This window comes from Saccopteryx bilineata, chromosome 7 (assembly GCF_036850765.1).
Source record: "Saccopteryx bilineata isolate mSacBil1 chromosome 7, mSacBil1_pri_phased_curated, whole genome shotgun sequence".
NCBI lineage: Eukaryota > Metazoa > Chordata > Mammalia > Chiroptera > Emballonuridae > Saccopteryx > Saccopteryx bilineata.
Genome location: NC_089496.1, coordinates 89,413,423 through 89,440,867, shown reverse-complemented (window position 1 = coordinate 89,440,867; position 27,445 = coordinate 89,413,423). Strand labels below are relative to the sequence as shown.

General features: G+C 43.5%; 1 protein-coding gene and 1 pseudogene across 10 annotated transcripts in view; both read left to right on the top strand.

The window, feature by feature from the left end:
- ARMH3 (armadillo like helical domain containing 3) overlaps positions 1–27,445 on the top strand; it is a 233,646-nt gene that overhangs the window by 128,682 nt on the left and 77,519 nt on the right. For all 10 annotated transcript variants that reach the window (XM_066240272.1, XM_066240273.1, XM_066240279.1 and 7 more), the window contains one exon: positions 7,938–8,013. In XM_066240272.1, the coding sequence (XP_066096369.1) occupies positions 7,938–8,013 (76 nt within the window). The remainder of the gene's footprint in view (positions 1–7,937; positions 8,014–27,445) is intronic.
- On the top strand, positions 2,365–2,467 carry LOC136311285 (U2 spliceosomal RNA; annotated as a pseudogene).

The following is a 27,445-nucleotide window of genomic DNA, read 5'->3' as shown; positions in this document are numbered from 1 at the left end:
ACAGTTTTTAATTCTATTTTTTTGTCATTTCTATAGGTTTCATTTTAGTTCATTTTTATTTCTCAGTCCTCAAATTCAATGATCTTTTCTTGTATTTTTAAATATGCTGTTAACCTCATTGATCTCAGTTCATTTTATCCAGTTCATTTCAGAAAGTTTTTTCTTTCTTAAAACTTTTATTTGCACTTCTTTTTTTTTTAACATTTTATATATTTATTTGAGAGAGGAGAGAGAGAGAGAGAAAGAGAGAGAAGAGAGACACAAGGGGGAAGGAGCAGGAAGCATCAACTCCTATATGTGCCTTGATGGGGTAAGCCCAGGGTTTTGAACCAGTGACCTCAGCGTTACAGGGCAATGCTTTGTCCACTGCGCCACCACAGGTCAGGCCTGGACTTCTTTTTTTTTTAAATATGTCCATTTCTTTCTTCATTGGGTTTATATTTTCCTCAATATTCTTGAGCATATGGGACATACTTACAATAGTTGTTTTGTTTTCCTTTTCTGCTAGTTTTATCATTTTCATATCTAGGTCTGTTGTTTTTTTTTTGTTTTTTTGTGTGTTTTTTTTTTCATTTTTCTGAAGCTGGAAACAGGGAGAGACAGTCAGACAGACTCCCTCATGCGCCCGACCGGGATCCACCTGGCACGCCCACCAGGGGCGACGCTCTGCCCACCAGGGGGTGATGCTCTGCCCCTCCGGGGCGTCACTCTGTCGCGACCAGAGCCACTCTAGCGCCTGGGGCAGAGGCCACAGAGCCATCCCCAGCGCCCGGGCCATCTTTGCTCCAATGGAGCCTTGGCTGCGGGAGGGGAAGAGAGAGACAGAGAGGAAAGCGTGGCGGAGGGGTGGAGAAGCAAATGGGCGCTTCTCCCATGTGCCCTGGCCGGGAATCGAACCCGGGTCCTCCGCACGCTAGGCCGACGCTCTACCGCTGAGCCAACCGGCCAGGGCTAGGTCTGTTTTTATTGACTGACTTTTCCCTTGCTTATTGGTCATAATTTTATTTTGTAATTTTTTAATATAATGTTGGACTTTGTTCTGGAATGTGTTATGTATGTGGAATCAATTTCCAGGTTTGTTTTAAATGTTGTTAGAGCAGGTATAGAGCAACCTTTAATATTGGCTAATTTTGCCCCATTATTAATGCAGTACCCATCAGCAGACTGTACCTGTTAACCTATGTATTTGTAGGTCCTTCCACTCTCACTGGTGGAAACACAGATTATTTTATTTGTGGAGCCTTCCATGAACTCCACAGTTTCTTTTCCTTTCCAGTGGTTCTTTGCCCCCAGCCTTGGGTAGTTTCCTCTTCCATATGTGCAGTTCAGTGCTCAGCAAAAGATATGAGGAGCCCGCTTCAGACCTCCAGAGTTCCTGGCAAACTCCCTTTATAGTTTTCTGCTCTACAAATTCTAGGTACCTCGGCTTCTCGAGATGTTGAGCACTATGTCTTTGGCCTGGCAAGACTTCAGGATTCTGTTAGGTTCTTCCTCTTTGCCCTGCAGGCTGGAAATTTTTCCATGCGCTAAATCGGGGTAATTGTAGGTAGGGCTAACCTCATTTGTTTTCCTTCTTCAGAGATCCCAGTTCTGTATATGCCTATTGTCCAGTGTCTGATAACTGTTAATTCATATCATTTGTTCAGTTTTTTTGTTGTTTAAGGTTGGAGGGTAAATTATGTCTTTTTTTTTAAAGATTTTTTTTAATTCTTTGCTTTAATTTTTTTAAATTAATTTTTAGAGAGGAGAGAGAATGAGAGAGAGAGAGAGAGAGAGAGAAGGGGGAAGGAGGAGCAGGAAGCATTAACTCCCATATGTGCCTTGACCAGGCAAGCCCAGGGTTTTGAACCGGCAACCTCAGCATTCCAGGTCGACGCTTTATCCACTGCTCCACCACAGGTCAGGCTAAATTATATCTTATTAATTTTTTTTTTTAGGGTTTTTTTTTTTTTTTTTGTATTTTTCTGAAGCTGGAAACAGGGAGAGACAGTCAGACAGACTCCCGCATGCGCCCGACCGGGATCCACCTGGCACGCTCACCAGGGGCGATGCTCTGCCCACCAGGGGGCGATGCTCTGCCCCTCCGGAGCGTCGCTCTGTCGAGACCAGAGCCACCCCAGCGCCTGGGGCAGAGGCCAAGGAGCCATCCCCAGCGCCCAGGCCATCTTTGCTCCAATGGAGCCTTGGCTGCGGGAGGGGACGAGAGAGACAGAGAGGAAAGCACGGCGGAGGGGTGGAGAAGCAAATGGGTGCTTCTCCCATGTGCCCTGGCCGGGAATCGAACCCGGGTCCCCCGCACGCCAGGCGGACGCTCTACTGCTGAGCCAACCGGCCAGGGCCATATCTTATTAATTTATCATGGCTATTGCTTCTCGGCCTTTTGGCTAAGATCAAGTGTAGTATTTATCATGGCTAGAAGAAGAAGGCTCACTGAGACTTTTTTTTTAAGTTTTTTTTTTAATCTTCTTTTTGTGTGTGACAGAGACAGAGAGGGACAGATAGGGATGGAGAGACAGGAAGGGAGAGAGATGAGAGCATCAATTCTTTGTTACGGCACCATAGTTGTTCATTGATTGCTTTCTCATATGTGACTGGGGGCTACAGCAGACCCAGTAACCCCTTGCTCAAGCCAGCAACCTTGTGCTCAAGCTGGTGAGCCTTGTTCAAACCAGATGAGCCCATACTCAAGCTGGTGACCTCAGGGTTTGAACCTGGGTCCTCCGCGTCCCAGTCTGATGCTCTATGCACTGAGCCACCACCTGGTCAGGCTTGGGTAATTTTCTTGAGTTTCAGTCTCTCTTTTCTCTCTTTTATTTAGCATGGGTATAGTTATTTAACCATTCTATTTATGGAAATTATGGTTGTTTCTAGTTTTTGCTGTCACTTTTTTTTAAATTTTTATTTATTTATTTCTTACAGAGACAGTGAGTCAGAGAGAGGGATAGACAGGAACAGAGAGAGATGAGAAGCATCAATCATTAGTTTTTTGTTGTGACACCTTAGTTGTTCATTGATTGCCTTCTGAAATGCGCCTTGACTGCGGGCCTTCAGCAGACCGAGTAACCCCTTGTTCGAGCCAGTGACCTTGGGTTCAAGCTGGTGGGCTTTTGCTCAAACCAGATGAGCCCTTGCTCAAGCTGGCAACCTCGGGGTCTTGAACCTGGATCCTCTGCGTCCCAGTCCGATGCTCTATCCACTGCGCCACTGCCTGGTCAGGCATTTTGCTGTTACTTTATTAGCTACATAGTATGTTCTTTTTGTGTACCATAATTTACTATATAAATAATTATATTAACTTGAGGCTTTTAGGGCATTTTGAAGTAATTTTGGGTTTAAATTGGTAGCTTAGAAAAGAATGTAAAGGTCCTGGCCAGAAGGCTCAGCATTGGAGTGTCCTCCTGGCGTGTGGAAGTCCTGGGTTCCATTCTTGGTCAGGACAGACAGGAAAAGTGACCATCTGCTTCTCTACCCCTCCCACTCTCTCCCTCTCCACCTCCTACAGCTATGGCTCGGTTTTGAGCAAGTTGGCCCAGGTGCTGAGGATGGCTCCATTGCCTCACCTCAGGTGCTAAAATATGTAGCTTGGTTGGTGAGTAATGGAGCAGCAGCCCCAGATGGGCAGAGCATTGTCTGGAAGGGAGCTTGCCAGGTGGATCCCAGTCAAGGTGCATGTGGGAGTCTTTCTCTGCCTCCCCGCCTCTCACTTAATAAATAAAAGAGAGAGCCCTGGCCGGTTGGCTCAGCAGTAGAGCGTCGGCCTAGCGTGCGGAGGACCCGGGTTTGATTCCCGGCCAGGGCACACAGGAGAAGCGCCCATTTGCTTCTCCACCCCTCTGCCGTGCTTTCCTCTCTGTCTCTCTCGTCCCCTCCCGCAGCCAAGGCTCCATTGGAGCAAAGATGGCCCGGGCGCTGGGGATGGCTCTGTGGCCTCTGCCCCAGGCGCTAGAGTGGCTCTGGTCGCAACATGGCGACGCCCAGGATGGGCAGAGCATCGCCCCCTGGTGGGCAGAGCGTCGCCCCTGGTGGGCGTGCCGGGTGGATCCCGGTCGGGCGCATGCGGGAGTCTGTCTGACTGTCTCTCCCTGTTTCCAGCTTCAGAAAAATGGAAAAAAAAAAAAAAAAAGAGAGAGAGAGAAGAGAGAAAAGAATGTAAAGGCCTAAGGCATTTCTAAAGGAAATGCAACGATGAGGTCACCTGGGTGCCTGTTCACTAGGAATAGAACTGAAAGGATGTTACAGAGAAATAATCCATGTGCAGAGTTAAATATGTCTTTGAGATAAGGAGCAAAAAATTCAGTTCAATTCTTAAATGTTTATGTTTGCACCATCAGGGAACTTATGATTTAGTTGAGGATCTATAGTTTTCACAGTTGAATTGAAAAAGTTATGTCTGACCTGTTGAGACAGTTTTGTTCATTACTTGAAAACATTTGCACATACACTGGGAGAAACCTGAGTTCGGACTGTAGAGCTCTAACATGGAACTATACCAGGTTCCCTTGCAGTAAATTTTTAAATTAGAAAAGTGGCACTCTGATAATATGTTTTATTAAGGGTTCTATCTTCTCTTTCATAAAATTGCATGAATTTGTAAAAATGAGGATTTGCTAGGACAGATGGAGAGCAACCACAGGAGTTTTTTTCTCTCTATTACAGCCCTAGCCCTACCTCTGACAGAGCTACCGTTGCTACTGATTTTGCAGAGGAAGACTGGTCTTCCTTTTGCAGGTGGTGATGATAGCAGATATAAAGCTTCTATGCAAATTGGTTACACATTTCTTAATGTTAGTTAGGCTCCATTCTCCTTGCTAAGGGGAAGTCTCGGGTAAATTCATTCATTTATTTGGGAGGCAGTCTATTTAAAGTAGTAATATGTAGCTAATACTTATGTGCCAGATACTGATCCAAGGCTTTATATATATTAAATTATTTCATTTTCACAGTAATCCCTTCATATAAGCATTGCTTTATTTTCTAGTAAGTGGCAGGCGCTGGACTTGAACCCTGACAGTTGACTCCAGAGTTCATATTCTTAACCACTCTGTAAATACAGGCTTCAGAGTCATTCTCTCATGGTTCAAATTCCAGTTCCATTAATTATAACCGTGTGGATGACCTTGATTAGTTACTTGTCACCTTTGAGTGTCAGTTTTCTCATCTATATGCTATATTGCATATAACGCAACTCTATCCAGTTTCTGGCACATAGTAAACTTACTACATATTTAGCTCTTATTAGCTGTTCATTTGTTAAAAACATGCACTTGGAGTGCCCACCATGTGCTGTTCTTTCAAGGGGCACTGCTGGTTTTTCTCTTCTAAAGTAGCATAGGTCCTGTACTGCATGGTCCTGAAGCTCATAGCTGGGAGAGAATGTTTTGTATTTCTATCTTCTTTCCTCCTGTGGGTAAGTGTGGAAAAGAGATAAAATTTGGTCAGTGAAGGGAAGAATATTTCTGTTGATTCATGTTGCAGGTTATACAGTTAAGTCAAGGGAGCTAAAACAGGTTACTCCTTGATTACTACATAACTGTCCTCTATCTGGCAAACTTATTTGTCCGTTTGACCCAGCTTAGCCCTTAAGAAGATATATATGGAGTAGGAGGGGACAGTGAACTCAGCCGACTGATTCCACTAAATCAGTCCTGGCCTGGCCATTAGGGAAATGATAAAATGGAAGCCAGGTTACCTTCATACCACCACCCCAGTATAAATTTATAAACAAAAGCAAAAACAGAGTATGGAAACCTTTCAGTGGGGAGCCAAGGGAGGGGAACCCAAGGCAGAGGAGGAGGAGGAAAGTAAAAAAGAATTTCCAGTGAAAATAGTTGAAAATAAGCTCTTATATTTTCCTCTAAAATTTTCAACCTTTAAAAAAACTTTTTTGCCTGACCAGGCGGTGGCGCAGTGGATAGAGCGTTGGACTGGGATGCTGAGGACCCAGGTTCGAGACCCCGAGGTCGCCAGCTTGGACGCGGGCTCATCTGGTTTGAGCAAAAAAGCCCACCAGCTTGAACCCAAGGTCGCTGGCTCCAGCAAGGGGTTACTCGGTCTGCTGAAGGCCCGCAGTCAAGGCACATATGAGAAAGCAATCAATGAACAACTAAGGTGTCGCAACGCGCAATGAAAAACTAATGATTGATGCTTCTTATCTCTCTCTGTGCCTGTCTGTCTGTCCCTGTCTATCCCTCTCTCTGACTCACTCTCTGTCTCTGTAAAAAAATAAATAAATAAAAATTAAAAAAAAACCTTTTTAAATACAAAAAAAAACAAAAAACTTTTTATTTATTGATTTTAGAGAGAGAATAAGGGAGGTAAGGAGGGGGAGAAAGAGAGAGAGAGAGAGAGAGAGAGAAGAAGAAAGAAAGAAACATCAATTTGTTGTTCCACTTTATATATGCATTCATTGGTTGGTTCTTACATGTACCCTGACCAGGGATCAAACCTGGGGACTTGTTGTATCAGGATAATACTCTAAACAACTGAGTTACTTGGCCAGGGCCAATTTTCAATCTCTTTTGATCTCATAGCATACATTAACTAATTCCTGGAATTCTGTAACACACCAAAAAATATTGTTTTGTTTTTTTTTTGTATTTTTCTGAAGCTAGAAACGGGGAGAGACAGACTCCCGCATGCGCCCCAACCGGATCCACGCAGCACGCCCACCAGGGGCAATGCTCTGCCCACCAGGGGGCGATGCTCTGCCCCTCCGGGGCGTCGCTCTGCCGTGATCAGAGCCACTCTAGCACCTGGGGCAGAGGCCAAGAAGCCATCCCCAGCGCCCGGGCCATCTTTGCTCCAATGGAGCCTTGCTGCGGGAGGGGAAGAGAGAGACAGAGAGGAAGGAGAGGGGGAGGGGTGGAGAAGCAGGTGGGTGCCTCTCCTGTGTGCCCTGGCCGGGAATCGAACCTGGGACTTGTGCACGCCAGGCCGACGCTCTACCACTGAGCAAACCGGCCAGGGCCAAAAAATACAGTTTTTGACAAAAAAAAAAAAAAGGTATAATTTTGATTCATTCACATCAGGCAGCTGTTGTGTTGTCTGTTGTCATTTATTTTTATTTTTTTTTATTTTTCTGAAGCTGGAAACGGGGAGAGACAGTCAGACTCCCGCATGCGCCCAACCGGGATCCACCCGGCACACCCACCAGGGGCAACGCTCTGCCCACCAGGGGGCGATGCTCTGCCCCTCCAGGGCGTCGCTCTGCCGCGACCAGAGCCACTCTAGCACCTGGGGCAGAGGCCAAGGAGCCATCCCCAGTGCCCGGCCATCTTTGCTTCAATGGAGCCTTGGCTGTGGGAGGGGAAGAGAGAGATAGAGAGGAAGGGGGGGTGGAGAAGCAAATGGGCGCTTCTCCTATGTGCCCTGGCCGGGAATCGAACCCGGGTCCCCCCGCACGCCAGGCCGACGCTCTACCGCTGAGCCAACCGGCCAGGGCTGTTGTCATTTTTATTTGACAATCAAAGAGAAAAGAGGTCAGTGCTCCTGTCTAAATAGTCAGGTATTGCATGATTTTAAAATTCCTGTGGTACATTATTGTGCTGGGCACACTGGTTGAAAATCACTGTTCTAGATTGAGGACATTTTATACAGAGGATTGGCACAGGCTCTGCTTGGTTATTCTAATAGTATTATTCTGAGATGTGTCTTTTTTTTCATTGATATGCAAGAGAGAGAGAGAGAGGAAGGGAGAAGGGAAACAGAGAAAGAGAGAGAGAGAGAGAGAAGCATCAACTTGTTCCACTTAGTTAATGCACTTATTGATTGGTTCCTGTATGTGCCCTGACTGGGAATGAACTCGTGACCTTGGTGCACTGGAATGATGCTCTAGCCACTGAACCACCCAACCAGGACTCTGAGATGTGTCTTCATTCTTCATATTTGTGTTTTATATTCAGGGGTCTGACAGATCTTTGTTCTTTCCTTCTGTACAGTCCTGAGACTTTCTACCAATGCAGGCCAGTGGAAAGAAGCTGCTAGCAAGGTTACCCACGCATTGGTTAATATCAGGTAAGGAATGAGATTTTTTTCTCTTTACAGTTACTTGGCCCATCCTGAGGTTTATTGTATTTTCCGAAGTAGAGTGTGTTGACCACCACTACTATTTTAAGCCCTACTGTCTGTAGCAGTGGAGAAGTTGTCGTACTTGATCAAGAAAAGCAGCACTGCTCTGACCAGTTAGCTCAGTAGGTAGAGCATCATCCCTAAATGACAAGGTTGCGGGTTTGATCCCCAGTCAGAGCACACATGGGAAGCAACTGATGAATGCACGGCTGAGTGGAACAAGAAATGAATGCTTCCCTTCCTCCTCCTCTCTCCCTTCTTTTCTCTGCTTCTCTCAAAATCAATCAATACATTTTCTTTTCTTTTTTTAAGTGAGAGGAGGGAAGATAGTGAGACAGACTCCCTCATGAACCCCAACTGGAATCCACCAAGCAACCCCCTTTCTTGGGCTGATGCTTGAATCAACTGAGCTATTTTTAGCACCTTAGGCTAATGCAGTTGGACAAACTGAGCTATCCTCAGCACCCCCGGCCACACTGGAACCAATCAAGACACTAGCTGCAGGTGGGGAAGATGAAGAGAAAGAGGAAAGGGAGAGGGAGAGAAGCAGATAGTCACCTCTCCTGTGTGCCCTGACTGAGAATTGAACCTGGGGTGTCCATACGCTGGGCCGATGCTCTGTCCACTGAGCCAACTGGCCAGGGCCAATCAATACATTAAAAAAAATAAAATTAAGGCCTGGCCAGATAGCTCATTGGTTGGCATGAAGCTCAGAGGTTGCTGGTTTGATCCCAGGTCAGGGCACATACAGGAATGTCTCAATGTTCTTGTCTCTCTCTCTCTCCCCATCTCTCTGAAAGAAAAAAAAAAAGTTAGAGTGCATGAGACTTTGATTTGGTCATATTGAAATAGCTCACAGTGCTGTTCTGTGAATTGTTTTACTCGGAGATGGTTGCAGGGCCTTTTCAGATGTCTTTATTGCCAAAGGACTTTCTGTGCATAGGCCATCGGAAAGCTTTTCTCTGAGATTTTTTTCTGCCATTCTCAGTTCAAAGAATGACTCATGGGAATCTGAAACTTTGACATTCTGCTTTACATGGCTATTTTTATATATTTGTGGTAAATAGAGGCAGATGGAGCTCATAGGGCTGTCATTTTAGGTTCTGATGAAATAGCAAGGCCATAGGTATGGGCTAAAACCGAGTCAGACGTGGAGTTGGTTTAGGGTCTTAAGGAAAAAACACAGTCACAGGAGTGAGCTGTTTGTAAATGGAGAGAATATATTTTCAGTATTAAGAAACCTACAGCTGACTTTTCTTACATGCCTTGATCCCTTTGTGCCTATCGTTTTCCATTTTTTCAACCGTTATTAAATTATTCTTGCAAACAATTGAAAAATTAACGTTGAGTGGATGAGGCAAACCGAACAGATGGGGACACTTGATTTAGCTCCAGATGTAAGCCTTGCCAGACATTCCCAGCAATAGTAATGTACATTTATACATTTACAACTTGGAATAGATTCCAGTGTGTGACAGAGCTGAGAGTCTGTGTTTCCATGTCTTGCTCTTTTTTTTTTTAAAGTAAAATGTTCCGACCCTGTAGTGATTTACAGTAGTGTTTGGCACATCTGGGAACAAAAGAAAAAGTGTGAGATGTGTGTTGGGAGGGCTGGGATGCGGGAGCATGAGGTGAGATGTGCTAACAAGATTGCACTGAAGATTGATCTGCCTTACCTGACCCCGGAGAGATTTCATAGCAAACACAGTTTTATGAATTTCACAAATAAATGCATCTTTTCACCTAGAAAATTAACCCAATGCTGTAGAAAGGCCTTATGATAAATGTGATTTTCCTGCAAGAATTGGGAATTACAAGCTGCCTTATTCCAAATATCCCTTTGTGACCCCAGGGCAGGATGACAAATGTGGGTATTTGAAAGAAGCACCGGATTCTGGGTTACAGTATGAAGTGTATATGGGTACGATTTATGTTGTGTTTATTTATTCATGTATTTTCTTAGGCTTTCCGGGCAGCCCCTTTTCATTTGGGGCCTGTTTCCTTGATCACATTTCTTAATGCTTGCTTTATCTCCTACTTGGTTCCTTTTCCTTTCAGCGACCTCTGGCTTGGCTGCTGTCCTTATGCCTTTCAAGGGCCATCAAACAACTGATTTAAGACCTTGGTCTGTCCTTTTTTTGAAAAGACCAGAGAGGACTGAGCTGAGCTTTGAGCAGATGCCCATAACCATGACCTCTTCCTTCTCTTTGCAAGGATCCCTCCCTCCCTCTCTCCCTCCCTTCCTTTCTGCCTTCCTCTTTCTTTTATTTTTTTAAAGATTTTCTTTATTGCCTGACCTGTGGTGGCACAGTGGATAAAGCATCAGCCTGAATTGCTGAGGTCGCTGGTTTGCTTGCCTGGTCAAGGCACATATGGGAAGCAACTAGTATTGATATTTCTCATTCCTTCCCCAACCCCCTTTTTGTCTCTCCTCTCTCTAAAATCAATCAATCATTAAAATCTTAAAAATTTATTTTATTTATTGATCTTTACAGAGAGAGGAGGAGTGGAGCAAAACATATTAACTGGTAGTTGCTTCACTTTATTTACTCATTGCTTGCTTGTCATGTGATTTGAACAGACAACCTCAGCATTCCAGGTCGATGCTCTATCTGTTGCACCACCACAGGCCAGGTAGGCCTATACCCCATTTTTATTCCTCAAGCTTTTTTGATGAATTTGCTGTAGAGAATAATTATTGCATCATCTTTACTGTTGCTAATGAATTAGACTCAGAGTATGTGTCAGATGTATCAAAGATGTAGTCAGTTTTCTCAAGTAATTCCTGGGAAGATATGTTTGAATGTCACTTGCCACACTAAGGCCAGATCAGGAGAAAATATTGGTGATACTAAGTTTATAAAAGTTTATTTTTTTCTTTCTGACATTTATTTTCACTTAATACGTTCTAAACTTGGTGCTGCTCATTCATATACTGATATACTGTCTCCTTCAATCTTCAAACTCTATATAAGGTAGACCATATTGTAAACTTTTAAAAGTATACTTTTAGGCCCTGGCCAGTTGGCTCAGCGGTAGAGCGTCGGCCTGGCATGTGGGGGACCCGGGTTCGATTCCCGGCCAGGGCACATAGGGGAAGCGCCCATTTGCTTCTCCACACCCCCCCCCACTTCCTCTCTGTCTCTCTCTTCCCCTCCCACAGCCAAGGCTCCATTGGAGCAAAGATGGCCCGGGCGCGCTGGGGATGGCTCCTTGGCCTCTGCCCCAGGCGCTAGAGTGGCTCTGGTCGCGGCAGAGCAACGCCCCAGAGGGGCAGAGCATCGCCCCCTGGTGGGCAGAGCTTCGCCCCTGGTGGGCGTGCCGGGTGGATCCCGGTCGGGTGCATGCGGGAGTCTGTCTGACTGTCTCTCCCTGTTTCCAGCTTCAGAAAAAAAAAAATACAACAACAACAAAAAGTATACTTTTACCACTGAGGAAACTGAGTTTTAAAGATATTTTGAGTTACAGAAAGTCCCACACTTGTTGTGTGACAAAGCTGGGAACTAATCACAGGTCTTCTAACCCCCTGGTCCGGTCCGGGGCTTGCTCTTCTGTACCAGAATGCCTCCTTCCATAGCGTTGCGTCAAAGACTTCCTGGAGGTAAAAAGAAAACTCAGCATGATGTATTGGAAGGGGTATGGAAATTTGAGTTAGAGAAATTGTATTTTTTGTTTTTGTCTCTTAATGCACGACCTTGAGCTAGATATTTAGCTTCTTTGGACCTCTTTTCACTACTTATAAAATGGAGGTTATGACAATATCAACTGTTTCACAGGGAAGTGGTTGTTAAGAACTACATAATGTAATGCATGTGAAAGCACACAGGAAACTGTAAAATACTAGTTATTTCGCTTACCTTGTCTTTAAGGTTCATTCCTGCTGTAGCATTTGTCAGAATTTCCTTCCTTTTTAGGCTGAATGATATTCCGTTGCGTGTACATGCCACATTTTGTTTATTCATTCATCCATTGAGGAACCCCCAAGTGAGTTGCTTCTGAAAGCTTTCAGTTATTGTGATTTTGGTTATTTGTGTGTGAGTATACAAACATCTGCTCAAGTTGGTGGATCATATGCTAATTCTGTGTTTAATTTTTTTGAGGAATCTCAGTACCGTTTTTCAGATTTTGTATGTTGAGCCTTCCTTAGACTATTTCTTGAGTATGTCTTCATTTGTCCCTTCTATAAAGGTGAAGATGTTACCCTTAGCCTTAAAAGATATTTTACTTTGCTTTACTTGACTTTGATGCTTTGTATAAGGGTGGTCCAGGGAGTTTTCTTTTCTCAGTGTTGGTATTTTCTTAGCTGAGGGCAAAAAAGTGGTATGCTTAAAATGTCTGTATACTACTGAGCCAACAATAATGAGCGCTGCTTTTTTATGCTCCTTTACTTTTTTTCTGAGAGCTGTGTTGTACATCCATGGCACTATTAAATTTGAATGATTTAGAAAACAGGAAAATAGGACCTGTGGGTCTCCTAGGGATATTGTAAGATATTTAACTATTGGCCACCAAGTTGATTATCAAGGATAGAGTATATAAAGGCTTAGCAGTAAAATTGTGATGGTATGTGACATTTACTTCTGTTGTTTATAAATTTACTTGTGCTTATCCCACACCTGGAAAGGATGTCTAAGGCAGAGCAAACCAACTCATAGCCACCTTTCCTGTAGTAAGTTCTTTGATAGCCATGGGAAGGGATTGGGTTGCATGTGAAACTTGCAGACACCTAACAGCTGGGAGGGCCTCTGAGACTGATTTGCTAGTTGATGACAGCTACAAGTTATGCCTTTGGGATCTTCTGGAGTGCAGTATCTAATGGCAACCCTAACATAGTATCTCACCAGCAGGTGAAAGGCAGCAGAAAGGCCTCAGACCTTTCTGTTCTTTGGGGTTTAGACTGTGATAGTGAAAATTAAAAGTACTTCCACATGTTCAGAGTCCTAAATTTACTCAAGTGTCAGACTGTTTGCTTTTCACTTGTCTTTCTTGGCTTAGTCATGCTAGTTCTTTAATTGTCAAAGTTATTTGTATTTAAACAATTTGTCTCTCTCTTCCTGTTTGATCCTTCAGAGATATTCTTAAAATGCAGCTGCTTAGAAACTGCTATTTTTGTTAGAACACCTGATGTCATTAATATACAGGGTCCTATGTTTGTTCCTCCCCATAGGAGGGTTGTTCCATTCCTTTGCCACAAGAAAAATAAAATTTTATAGTTCTACCTTTAAAATGCCACTTGGTAGAATTGTAACTGCAGCTGCCTTCAAAGATCTACTGGTAGAATACTCTGAGGGGCCATGTGCAGGGATGGAAGGAGAAAACATATGGGAAGTTGTGCTTGGAGACGTCTATGCTAAAATTTCCTGCCACTGCTTAGCAGTCTCCTCCAGTGAGGTCCTGTCGATGTCTGTTGACTGTTAACCTAATTAGTCAAAAGAGAGAAAGAAAAATGTTAGACTAAAATGTGACCATCTAATCAAACAACTTTCAAGGTAAGTAATTTGAAGCCCTTAATGAATCTCTTGAAGTTAACATTTTAATGCTTTTTACTTAATGGAAATTTTATTAGCACCAAATTCTCAATCCTATTCTCTGGTTGCTCACAGAAGTAGTGGCTAAGTCACTGCAAACAGGGTTTTTTTTTCCCTGATCTGTAATTTTAAATTGGATAAAATTTGAACTCTATGGTTAGTATATTAATTTTTCATTTGGAATGCATTAAGCTAAAGTTTAGTTTGTCTTTAAGAATGACTTTTTATATATTGCTATGGTTAGTGACAGGCCTGGGGTTTCGAATGAGACTTAGTGCATACCTTTGTAAATCTCTTAATTGTTCACCTAGTGAGTTTGCCTCTTGTCCCCTGCTTGCTCCAAGGTCTTTTTGTTCCAATGCTAAGGTGGTCCTCACCCCCCCACTTCCTGCTTATGTGCTAATGTAGCTGTTTCCTTTACCCTGAAAATATTCCCTCCAAAAAAAGAAGGAAAGCTTAAATATGCACTCTGCTGGGGACACGAAGAAACAAGAATAGCTCTCAGCAGCCTCTAGATAAGGGGTTTGTTGAGCTTAATACCCTTTGGAGCAGATTGTACTTAGAGTTCTGAATGCCACAGAATAAAAGCCCTCAGGCAGTAATCAAAGAGCTTCCACTCACTGTGGTTGGACACAGAGTTAGGGTTGGGAAGGGAATGTGAGGTCTCAGTCATGCTAAGTCCTCCCAGATTCCCTTGCCCATGTGCCTGTTCAGGCTACAAAATTAGTCACAGTTCTCGTATCAGAATAGATACTGATAAGTTGAGAGGAGGAGCAGTTAGTTGCCAGGTACTTCAGCTGAAGGACGCAACTTAGTCTAGGGAAGAGTAAAAATGGACTGAAGTGATTAATGATAGGAACACAGACATTGGGCTGATGACTCTTGAGCTGCAAAAAGTACATAAACATACCAGTAATCTTCTAGTCCAGTTGCCTTGTTCTAAAGTGGCAGACAGGCTCAGATTATCCCGTAGGTCAGACATGTCAGTGATGACCTCTCTTCTATTAATCAGATCCTCTGACCTCCCAGTACAGAGAATGGAAAGCATTATGCAGATTAAAACAAAGCACTGAGGTGAGGCTGCTGTAGTATTTTCCCAATGACTAGGAGCATTACATGACTCTTTCCCCGTCTCTCTAAAATCAATGAAAAAAATTTTTTTACATATTATTCTAATACTCATTGTGCCCTAATTTCTTAAGACTATAGCTAGAAATGAAAAAGCAAACACTAAATCTCATGTGGCTAATCTGTTTTGTCTTAACGTGGTTTATGCTACAGAGTGAAGTTTTGCATTATGTCCTAGCTGGGCTTGATGAACTGCTTGCAATGCAGTCAAGTCTTGGTTTAGGAGATGCAAGTATTTGTAATAAAATATTAAGATTTTTAGTTGGGTCTACTATGATTTTAGGTGAATGTAACTTTAGTATATGAAACCTGATTACCTCAACCCGAAATTCCACTTTGATTTTTTTGTAATGGGGAATTGTTCATCCCATTAGTTTTTAACGTTGTAATTGATATAATTGGACTTAACGCCTATTTCACTTCGAGTTTTCTATGTGTCTCTTGTTCTTTTTGTTCCTCTATACCTCCTTTATTGCTTTCTTTTGCATTAAGTGAATATTTTCTGATGTAGCACTTTGATTTCCTTAATGATTTTTTTTTTCACTAGTGGTTGCTCTAGGGCTTTCTGTATACATCTTAATTTACCAGAATCAGAAGCTGTCCAGATTTATCCAAACTTAATTCCAGTGAGATATAAAAACATTATTCTTACATAGCTCTAAATACACACACACACTAACTTTAACAAACTTTATTTGCCAAAGCACACACTAAAAAGGAGAATTTCATATATTTTCTGAAAAAGTGAAGCTGCATTAGAAACAGGACTTTAATTTTATCTATCATATCTGGAGCTAGGACTAGATGATGGGGGGAAAGTCTATATTTAGAGTTTAAGTACATGTATTTCCTTTGAGAGGTTTTCTTCTGTGTAGGTATTAAACACAGCATTCGAGATCTTGCTGTATTCTTTCGAGAGCTAATAGCACACAGCTATTTCTTTCCCTGTAGTCAAAATGTGAGCAATCAGAGCTCAAGTTCTTGATGCCTACATGTTGAGTTTTATAATAAAGGTAATAAAGGTACCAAAATAACAGGTGGGCAATTGATTTTGAGGTATATAATTTTGAGATGGACGCGGTACTTTGATGTGGAGTGGATGAAGAAGTTGTTAAGTGTGTTCTTTTATGCCTGGAGACAGCGTTGGTTTGTGGAGGATAGTCTTGCTCTGGGCCGTGTCTTTTGCATCTTATTTTCTCCTAGCAGTGTAGGGGCTTCTGATTGTGGCCTATTTTTATTGGCTTAGATAAGGGACTATTTCTGGAGTGTGACTCCTAGGAGAAAAGGAGTCAGCTGTGAACCCAGCCCACTGTCCCGAAGCAAGTTACAGCACTGTGAAATAGGATCTCCTTAGTGGGCTCCAGTTGCATGCTGTGAGAGTGTCGGTTGAGATCACCTAGGTGTGTGGCTTCATCCTTTGTAAAAGCTAGGGTTTTATAGGGATGTGAACTTGCAGAGCCTTGTAATTGTGAATTAGTTGGGAGAGATTTTATATGTATCTGGTGACCTTAGTTGAGTGTTGTATGGCAATCAGACAATCTTTTTTTTTTTAATAATTTTTTTTTCCTTTTTTTTTTTTTTTTAATTTTCTTCTGAAGCTGGAAACGGGGAGAGACAGTCAGACAGACTCCCGCATGTGCCCGACCGGGATCCACCCGGCACGCCCACCAGGGGCGATGCTCTGCCCACCAGGGGGCGATGCTGTGCCCCTCCGGGGCGTTGCTCTGCACAACCAGAACCACTCTAGCGCCTGGGGCAGCGGCCAAGGAGCCATCCTCAGCGCCCGGGCCATCTTTGCTTCAATGGAGCCTTGGCTGTGGGAGGGGAAGAGAGAGACAGAGAGGAAGGGGTAGGGGTGGAGAAGCAAATGAGTGCTTCTCCTATGTGCCCTGGCCGGGAATCGAACCCGGGTCCCCCGCATGCCAGGCCGATGCTCTACCGCTGAGCCAACCGGCCAGGGCCAGACAATCTTTTTACTTGTTAATTACACTGACATTTCTCTCTTTCTTAATGAATTATACCAAGTACTACTAACTTGAGCGAGCCTTTTGAGGCAGCTCTGATGGACTGACTGCCTTTGTGACTGAGCTAGTGATAATGGAGTAGCTGTTTCCTGGTGACCAGAGGTAATTAAGAGTCCTTGGGCCTTGAGGTAAGTTGGAAGGGCTTTGTTCTGAGCAAACAGTTGCGGATAAAGTTGCTGAGAGCTCTGGAGGAGAAATACATGATTGGCATTTTCCTCCAGAATGTTCTAGCCCTTTGTTCCATGTGTATGAGTGAATGGCCCCATGTGGCAGAGACCAGATTCTCTCCTCTCTAGGTCCACAGTCTCACAACATTCTTTGTTTCTCTAAGTATGTATTTACACAGCAAAGGTCTTTGGTTTGATTTTGTCCCACTAGTCATTAATTAGATCTCCTACCTATAATTTTATAGTGTGTGTGGTAAATTAACTTTCAGTTTTTAATTTGGTATTAACTTTTTTTTTTTTTACAGTGACAGAGAGTCAGAGAGAGGGATAGATAGGGACAGACAGACAGGAACGGAGAGAGATGAGAAGCATCAATCATTAGTTTTTCGTTGTGACACTTTAGTTCATTGGTTGCTTTCTCATATGTGCCTTGACAGTGGGGCTGCAGCAGACCCAGTAACCCCTTGCTCAAGCCAGCAACCTTGGGTCCAAGCTGGTGAGCTTTGCTCAAACCAGATGAGCCCGCACTCAAACTGGCGACCTTGGGGTCCTCCGCATCCTGTCTGACGCTCTGTCCACTGTGCCACCGCCTGGTCAGGCTAATATTAACTTTTTTATGGGTATCTGAGATGAGCCATCTGATGTATGTCCTTTATTCTGCTAACCTTTTAATCAGCAGGACTACTGTATCTTATTTCTAGTTTTTGTTTTGTTTTGTTTTTTGTGACAGAGAAAGAGAAGGAGAGAAGGACAGATAGGGACAGACAGGAAGGGAGAGAGACGAGAAGCATCAATTCCTTGTTGCGGCACCTTAGTTGTTCATTGATTGCTTTCCCATATGTAACTTGACTGTGGGGCTACAGCAGACGGAGTGACCCCTTGCTTAAGCCAGCAACCAGCAGTCCAAAGATATGGAACTCCCCTTTGCTCAAACCAGATGAGCCCGCACTCAAGCTGGCAACGTTGGGGTTTCGAACCTGGGTCCTCCATCTCCCAGTCCAACACTCTATCCACTGCACCACTGCCTGGTCAGACTTATTTTCAGTTTCTTTAGATAAGCATCAAAAAGGGGAGGGCACTGAGGGGATTGGATGAAAGAAGGTGAAGGGATTAGCCAAAAAACCAAGATACATATCACATGGACACAGTGTGGCAGTAGCCAAAGGGAAAGGGGTGGGGGCTTGGTGGAGGTGGGCAACAGGGAGGGATGGGGACAGAAAGAAATGGAAACTTTGATTGGGGTGGAGTGTTCATGATGCAGTGTGCAGATGGTGTTTTATTGAAACCTGTATGGTTTTGTGAACCAATGTCATCCCAATAAATTCAATTAATAAAATAAAATAGGCCTGACCTGTGGTGGCACAGTGGATAAAGCATTGACTTGGAACGCTGAGATCACTGGTTTGAAACCCTGGGCTTGCCTGGTCAAGGCACATATGGGAGTTGGTGCTTCCTGCTCCTCCCCTTCTCTCGCTTTCTCTCTCTCTTCCCTCTCTCTCTTTTTCTCTCTTTCCTCTCTAAAAATGAATAGTCTTAATAAATAAATAAATAAAAACCTGGGAGGAGAGAAAAAGAGAATGAATAAGAAGTATAGTATGTTTGTGTGAAACAGATCTGGGGTCCTGTCTTTAGAAGCCTGTGGTTTTAGGATTATTTCTGTATTCTGTTTTTGTCACTGCTTCCATATCTTTACAACTATTTCTAAATGCTAGGAGTTGAGAACCGGGAGGCAGTCAAGGTGACCTAGAATTGCTGCTCTGTTTGAGGAGGTTAGGACTCATTATCTAATGGGGTGATAGTAGTAGGAAGGGTTCAGAGTCTCCAGCAGTCCAAAGCCATCCTTTCTGGGCCCTTGCTCTTTCCCACCCAGCACTCCCCATCCTTTGGCTCTCTGGAGATGGCCTGCTTTTGCAGGTACAGTTCTCCCTGGTCTTTTAAGGGATGTGCTGCTTTATAATTATTGATCCTTACTTAAGAAAAAAATTCTTTCACTTGAGGAGATAGATGCTGATTTTTTTTTTTTTTTTTTTTTTTAAGGAATTCTTGCTAGGGGATGTAGACATTTAATCATGGCTTAGTTCACAACCTGATGGTTTCTAATTGTAATTTACAGGGAGCCTACCTGCAAAAGGGATCAATAGGCATTGTTAAGGTCCCCAACTCCTTTTTCTTTTGCATCTTATATCTAGGGTAAAATAGTCTTTTTAAACTGTGGGCAGTTCTTCATCTTATCCTTTGTTTTTCCCTCTCCATTTATCTTTTCCAAAAGTCTGGCTGGGCCTGGCCTGTGGTGGCGCAGTGGGATAGAGCGTCGACCTGGAACGCTGAGGTCGCCTGTTCGATGCCCTGGGCTTGCCTGGTCGGGGCACATGTGGGAGTTGATGCTTCCTGCTCCTCCCCCCTTCTCTCTCTCTGTCTCTCTCTCCTCTCTCTCCTCTCTGAAAATTGAATAAATAAAATCTAAAAAAAAAAAAAAATCTGGCTGGAACTCTGGTCACATAACTCAGGTATTCTAAACATGTTGAACAGTAGACTGTTAATCTGCTAATGGGATAAAAACGCCATTACTATTGGGTAGCAATGTATTATCCTATCAGCAAACAGGCATGTCTTTTTTTTTTAATTATTTATTTATTCATTTTTAGAGAGGAGAGAGAGAGAGGGAGAGAGAAGAGAGAGAGAGAGAGAGAGAGAGAGAAGGGGGAAGGAGCTGGAAGCATCAACTCCCATGTGTGCCTTGACCAGGCAAGCCCAGGGTTTCGAACCGGCGACCTCGGCATTTCCAGGTTGACGCTTTATGCACTGCGCCACCACAGGTCCAGGCACGTCTTTATCAGATGAAACTTCGGGTTTCTTTGGATTATTGTGAACAGAAAGAGAAATGTTCTTGGCTCCATAGAAGCTTCATCACTCTAAATTCTCAGATTTATACCAGAATGGCTAAGGTACCATACCTCCTCCTTTTTTTATTGGACTTGGATCTTGCAGATTATCAGTGCCTGAATCACAGCACCTTAGAAGCTGAAAATAACCTAAGAGGCCATCTACCCTGGTCTCTTTCCCAAAGCTGTTAGGTATATCCAGCCTCTGCTTGAATACTTAGTAAAATAGTGCTTAATACTTTAGGCTATATTTCATTCAGTTTTTTTGTTTTTGTTTTTGTATTTTTCTGAAGCTGGAAACGGGGAGGCAGTCAGACAGACTCCCGCATGCGCCCGACCGGGATCCACCCGGTGCACCCACCAGGGGGCGATCCTCTGCCCATCCAGGGCGTTGCTCTGTTGCGACCAGAGCCACTCTAGTGCCTGGGGCAGAGGCCGAGGAGCCATCCCCAGTACCCGGGCCACCTTTGCTCCAGTGGAGCCTCGGCTGCGGGAGGGGAAGAGAGAGACAGAGAGGAAGGAGAGGGGGAGAGGTGGAGAAGCAGATGGGCGCTTCTCCTGTGTGCCCTGGCCAGGAATCGAACCCGGGACTTCTGCATGCCAGGCCGACGCTCTACCACTGAGCCAACCGGCCAGGGCTCATTCAATTTTTTAAGAGATGAGAATTTCTCATTTTGGCATCCTCTTGATGACCTGAAACTGTTGATTTCTATTTCTACCTTCAGATGGAACACCAAAATTTTCCTGTCTTCAACATATGAACTTCTTCAGAGGGGTAACATACATATGATTGCCCTTATGTAGGCAAGACATTCTTTCTTCCCTTAATTGTTTTTTATACGACATAGTTTCAAAATCTCTGGCTACTGTGATTACTTTTTCAGACATATTCTAACTTCTTATTTTGTCTAAAGTGTGGCATTAGAGTGTGCCATGTACCAAATAAGCATTCAGTAAATGTTGATTGAATGACATCTAGCACTGGATCCAAATTATAATCTGAGTAGTTTAAATTATAGGGAGACTATTAGCACCCGGGATATGGACATGTTTCATTTGCAAACTCTAATTGCATGAGTTTTTCAGCAGCTGAATTGCATTGTTGCTTCATAATAAGTTTAAGCCCTACCAAAACCTTCAAATCTGCTTAAAGTGACCTGCTTTCATCAGCACTTTTGATAAATATGCCTTCTAAGTTCTTGTCCAGATCCTTTGATCTAGTTCTGACTCTGCTACTGATTTGGTGGATGATTTAGGAATAATCTCTCCCCTTTCTGGGTTTTGGCTTGCTGCTATCGTGTAAAATGGACTTGAAGACTGAAGCAATTCCCTAAGAATCAACTTCAAAGCTTGTTGTAAAGACTAAATTTATGGCCCTGGCAGGTTGGCTCAGCAAGAGAGTGTCAGCCCAGCATGTGGAAGTCCCATTTTCGATTCCCAGTCAGGGCACACAGGAGAAGCAACCATCTGCTTCTCCACCACTCCCCCTTCTCTCTTTCTCTCTTCTTCTCCCATAGTCATGGCTTGAATGGGTCAAACAAGTTGGCCCTGGGTACTGAGGATGGCTCCATGGCCTCCACCTCAGGCTAAAATAGCTTGGCTGCTGAGCAACAAAACAGTGGCAGAGAATCGCCAGGTAGGAGGCTTGCTGGGTGGATCCTGGTTGAGCGCATGGGGAAGTCTATCTCTGCCTCTCCACCTCTCTTCTCACTTAATTAAAAAAAAAAAAGAATAAATATGTGGGGGAAAAAATGGGGGTAGAGAATCACCAGCAAGGGCTAGACTAGAAAAATAAAATCATTTTATATAGAAATCAGAGTTGACAACCTTCAAACCTTCATAGAATGGTTTAAATCTTTCTCTATCTTCCTACTCTCCCAAAACTCCTGCAGAGTGGTTTACCACTTGAAATATTAAAAAGAAGAAGAAAGAAAAAAGATTGTAAGCTAGTATTAGTCTTATATTAAGAAATTAGAATAGACAGTAAGGGACAGTGAAAAGGCAGTTTGGGGTGAGGATAGTGGGAAAATGGAACGAGCAAGAAAAGGCTTTTTCTTATCTTCTCTTTTTTTTTTTGTATTTTTCTGAAGTTGGAAACGGGAAGGCAGTCAGACTCCCGCATGCACCCGACCGGGATCCACCTGGCATGCCCACCAGAGGGCGATGCTCCACCCATCTGGGCCGTTGCTCTGTTGCAACCAGAGCCATTCTAACGCCTGAGGCAGAGGCCATAGAGCCATCCTCAGTGCCCAGGCCATCTTTGCTCCAATGGAGCCTTGGCTGTGGGAGGTTCGGAAGAGAGAGACAGAGAGGAAGGAGAGGGGGAGGGGTGGAGAAACAGATGGGCGCTTCTCCTGTGTGCCCTGGCCGGGAATCAAACCCAGAACTCCTGCATGCCAGGCCGACGCTCTACCACTGAGCTAACTGGCCAGGGCTTATCTTCTCTTTTAATCAGTAGTAAGCGTGGTGGTGGTCACAGTGAAGGCTCTTCTGAGCATTGGAGTTCACTGGGAGAGAAATGTGAAGCTCCCTTACGCCTGCTCTTTCTCCTCTAAAGAAGCCTTGCCATGCACGGAGAGTGGGCGAGAGATTCCTCTGAGCACCTCAGAAGTGGGCGCCCATGTTATCCCACAGAGGGGCAGAGTCAGAGGCCTCTGTGTGGGCCAAAAGCGGAATCTCCGGACCGCCCCAGCACCCTGGGAAAGCCGCGCATGGGGAGGGAACAAGAACTAATTCCAACACTGGAACTTTTCCATGCGGCCGGGGTTTCACTCAGAGGGTGAGGCAGCTGGCCTGATATCCTGGTCTGCGCGCGCAGATAGTAGCGAGAGATTCCTCCAAGTGCCTCGGCAGTGTGTGCCCGTGTTCTCCCACAGAGGGGCAGAGTCAGGGGCCTTTGTGTGGGCCAAAAGGGGAATCTCGGGCCGCCCCAGCGCCTTGAAAAAACCGCGCACGGGGATGGAGCGAGAGCCATTTCCAACGCTGGAACTTTTCTGTGCGGGCGGGGGTTTCACTCAGAATGTGAGACTTCTGGCCTGATATCCTGGTCTGCGCACGCAGATTTAGTGGGCGAGAGATTCCTCCAAGTGCCTCGGCAGTGCGCGCCCATGTTACCGAACAGAGTGGCAGAGCCAGAGGTCTTTGAGTGGGCGGAAGCCCTGCCTGATTATGCTAGCAGCTCTGACTGACTGAGCCTTACCCAGAGCCCTGTGCTGAGTGGGAATAGAGTGGGGAGTTGCCAGCTCTTTGAGCCTCTTACTATCCAGGCAGAGGCAGCAGCAACCCATAGCTGGATTATCAGGCTACTAATTGAGGAAGGAAAGACTAGGAGAAAGGCTCCAGGAACACAGACTCTCTCACTGGCGCAGCCTATAAATGCTAATGAGCTTCGACTGCCAACGAGACTAAAGCATAATACATGACATCGCCATAGAGACTTATCAACTGCAAACCTCTACCTGAGTGTGCCGAAGGGGCAGAACCCGGGGTACAGAGTCACCGACCAGGAAGAGGGAGAGAAAAGAAAAAGCAAGAAGATAACCTCTCAAAATCAAGAATAATCCACAGACTTTATAACCTATCCCGTTTTGTTATATTTGGTCGTTTGTTTCTCTTATCTTCATTCTTGATTTTTTTTTTTTCCTCCTCCAATTTGGTCGTTTAACTCTCTGCCGGTCTACCTCAAGGAGAGGTAGTTCTCCTCTCCTTGAACTACACTACCCATAAGTGTTACATCTCCCATTATCTTTTCTTTCCTCTTCCTTTCTCTCTATGAGGGTTGCACTCCAAAACCCTTAACTCTCTCTCTCTCTCTCTTTCTCCTCTTTTTTCTTTTTTCTTCTTTTAGTGGTTCCCTCTTTTTTTTCTCTCTCTCTCTTTCTTTGCTCCATCTATATTAGTTTCTTCCTTTCTCCTTTACGTCTCCTCTCATTCAAACCTCAATAACAAACAATATCTTATCTAGGACTCAAACTTATGTTTGTGGCATTTTGGGGGGTTGTTACTTCACCTTTTTAACACACTAGCAGTGCTCCCATCCCTGGCTCTCCATTTTATCTAGTTCTTGTTCCACTAAATACAATAGTAATTTTTTAATTTGTCCCCTCATTTTCCTGTTTCCCTCTTATTCCTCTCATCATAACTCTTAGTAAACCAACACCTAAAAGCAAATCATTTTATTCTTGACCCAAATTTTTTTTATTTGCTCTTTGTGAGTCCATACCCCCCCTTTTTTTTTTGCCCCTTTATTACTTCTCCCCAATTCAGGCCCTTCATTACAGGCATTGTTTGTTCTATTTAGTCTCAAGAAAGAGGGGAGAGGAGAGGAGAGGAAAAAAAGGAGGGGGGGAATAACTTCCTTTTTTTATTTTATTTATTTTATTTTTTTTATTTCATTATTAATTTTTTTAAAAAAAACAACTCTTTTTCGCCTGACCTGTGGTGGCGCAGTGGATAAAGCGTCGACCTGGAAATGCTGAGGTCACCGGTTCGAAACCCTGGGCTTGCCTGGTCAAGGTACATATGGGAGTTGATGCTTCCTGCTCCTCCCCCTTCTCTCTCTCTGTTTCTCTCTCTCTCTCCCTCTCTCTCTACTTTCTAAAAAAATGAATAAATAAAATTAAAAAAAAAAACTTTTTGATTTTTTAATTTTTTTAACTTTTTATTGTTTATTAAATCTCATTAATACTATCAACAAAACCACCCTCAGATGCCATTAAGGAAGAGAAAATCGAATATCATGGATACAAAAGAAAGAGAGGTAACACAGCTAGATGAGGAAAAGTCTATGGAGAAAAAATTTAATATATTGGAAACCTTGGAGCTAAATTACAGAGAATTTAAGATAGAAATCCTGCCTGACCAGGCGGTGGCGCAGTGGATAGAGAGTCTGACTGGGATGCAGAGGACCCAGGTTCGAGACCCCAAGGAAGCCAGCTTGAGCGTGGGCTCATCTGGTTTGAGCAAAGCTCACCAGCTTGGACCCAAGGTCACTGGCTTGAGCAAGGGGTTACTTGGTCTGCTGAAGACCCGCGGTCAAGGCACATATGAGAAAGCAATCAATGAACAACTAAGGTGTTGCAATGTGCAACGGAAAACTAATGATTGATGCTTCTCATCTCTCCATTCCTGTCTGTCTGTCCCTGTCTATCCCTCTCTCTGACTCACTCTCTGTCTCTGTAAATAAATAAAGAAGAACATTAAAAAAAAAATAGAAATCCTAAAAATCCTCCAACATATACAAGAAAACACAGGCAATTTAGGGAGCTCAGAAAACAACTCAACAAACACAAAGAATGTATTTCCAAGGAAATTGAAACTATAAAAACAAATCAAACAGAGATGAAGAACTCAATCCACGAGCTGAAAAACGAGGTAACAAGCTTAGCTAATAGAACAGGCCAGAAAGAAGAGAGGATTATTGAAATAGAAGACAAGCAACTTGAGGCATAACAGAGAGAAGAAGAAAGAGACTCAAAATTTAAAAAAGAAAATGAGATAGCCCTACAAGAATTATCTTGACTCTATCAAAAAGAATAACATAAGAATAATAGGTATATCAGAGGGAGAAGAGAGAGAAAATAGAATGGAGAACATACTCAAACAAATAATAGATGAGAACTTCCCAAGCCTGTGGAAAGAACTGAAGCCTCAAATTCAAGAAGCAAACAGAAATCTGAGTTTTCTTAACCCCAACAAACCTACTCCAAGGCACATCATAATGAAATTGGCACAAACCAACGGCAAAGAAAAAATTCTCAAGGCAGCCAGGGAAAAGAAGAAATACAACATATAAAGGAAGGCCCATTAGATTATCATCAGATATCTCAGCAGAAACTCTACAAGCTAGAAGAGAGTGGACCCCACTCTCTGAAAGAGAGGAACTTTCAGCCACGAATACTATACCCATCAAAGCTATCCTTAAAATATGAAGGGGAAATAAAAACATTCACAGATACAGAAAAGATGAGGGAATTTATCATCAGAAAACCCCTACTCTAGGAATTACTAAAGGGGGTTCTCCAATCAGATACAAAGAACAAAAAAAAACCAAAAAACAAAGCCACAAGTAAAAGCTCCAAGAAGAACACAATAAAACCAAATTTAAACTGTGACAACAACAAAAAGAAAGGGGGGGAGAGGATGGAGATTAACAGTAGCAAAGGATGATGGAGTGCAAAAGTACTCACAAAATAGTGCACTACAATGAACAGGGTAGGGACCCTTTTCATTACTTAAAGGTAACCACCATTGAAAAAACCACCACAAAAGCACATGAGATAAAAAAGATAGCAACAGAGGAAAGATTTATGGAATACAACCAAATAAAAACAAAAGATAGAAAAATGAAAGAGAAGGATCAAACAAGACACAAAACTAACAGAAAGCAATATATAAATGGCAATAGGGAACTCACAAGTGTCAATAATTACACTAAATGTAAACGGATTAAACTCACCAATAAAAAAGCACAGAGTAGCAGAATGGATTAAAAAAGAAAATCCAACTGTATGCTGCCTACAGGAAACTCATCTAAGTAACAAGGATAAAAACAAATTCAAAGTGAAAGGCTGGAAAACAATACTCCAAGCAAATAACATCCAAAAAAAAAGCAGGTGTAGCAATACTCATATCTGATAATGCTGACTACAAGACAGCAAAAGTACTCAGAGACAAAAATGGCCATTTCATAATGGCTAAGGGGACACTGAATCAAGAAGACATAACAATTCTTTTTTTCTTTTTTTTGTATTTTTCTGAAGTTGGAAATGGGGAGGCAGTCAGACAGACTCCCACATATGCCCGCGCGGGATCCACCCGGCATGCCCACTAGGGGGCAATGCTCTGCCCATCCGGGGCATCGCTCTGTTGCGACCAGAGCCATTCTAGTGCCTGAGGCAGAGGCCATGGAGCCATCCCCAGCGCCCGAGCAAACTTTGCTCCAATGGAGCCCTAGCTGCGGGAGGGGAAGAGAGAGAGAGAGAGGAAGAAGAGGGGGAGGGTGGAGAAGCAGATGGGCACTTCTCCTGTGTGCTCTGGCAAAGAATAGACCCCGGGACTCATGCACGCCAGGCCAACGCTCTACCACTGAGCCAACCGGCCAGGGCCATAACAATTCTTAATATATATGCACTAAACCAAGGAGCACCAAAATATATAAGACAGCTACTTATTGACCTTAAAACAAAAACTGACAAAAATACAATCATAGTTGGAGACCTCAATACACCGCTGACGGCTCTAGATCGGTCATCCAAACAGAGAATCAACAAAGATATAGTGGCCTTAAACAAAACACTAGAGCACCTGGATATGATAGACATCTACAGGACATTTCATCCCAAAGTGACTGAGTATACATTTTTCTCCAGTGTACATGGATCATTCTCAAGAATTGACCATATGTTGGGCCACAAAAACAACATCAGCAAATTCAGAAAAATCGAAGTTGTACCAAGCATATTTTCTGATCATAAAGCCTTGAAACTAGAATTCAACTGCAAAAAAGAGGGGAAAAAATCCCACAAAAATGTGGAAACTAAACAACATACTTTTAAAAAAATGAATGGGTCAAAAAAGAAACAAGTGCAGAGATCAAAAGATATATACAGATTAATGAAAATGACAATACGACATATCAGAATCTATGG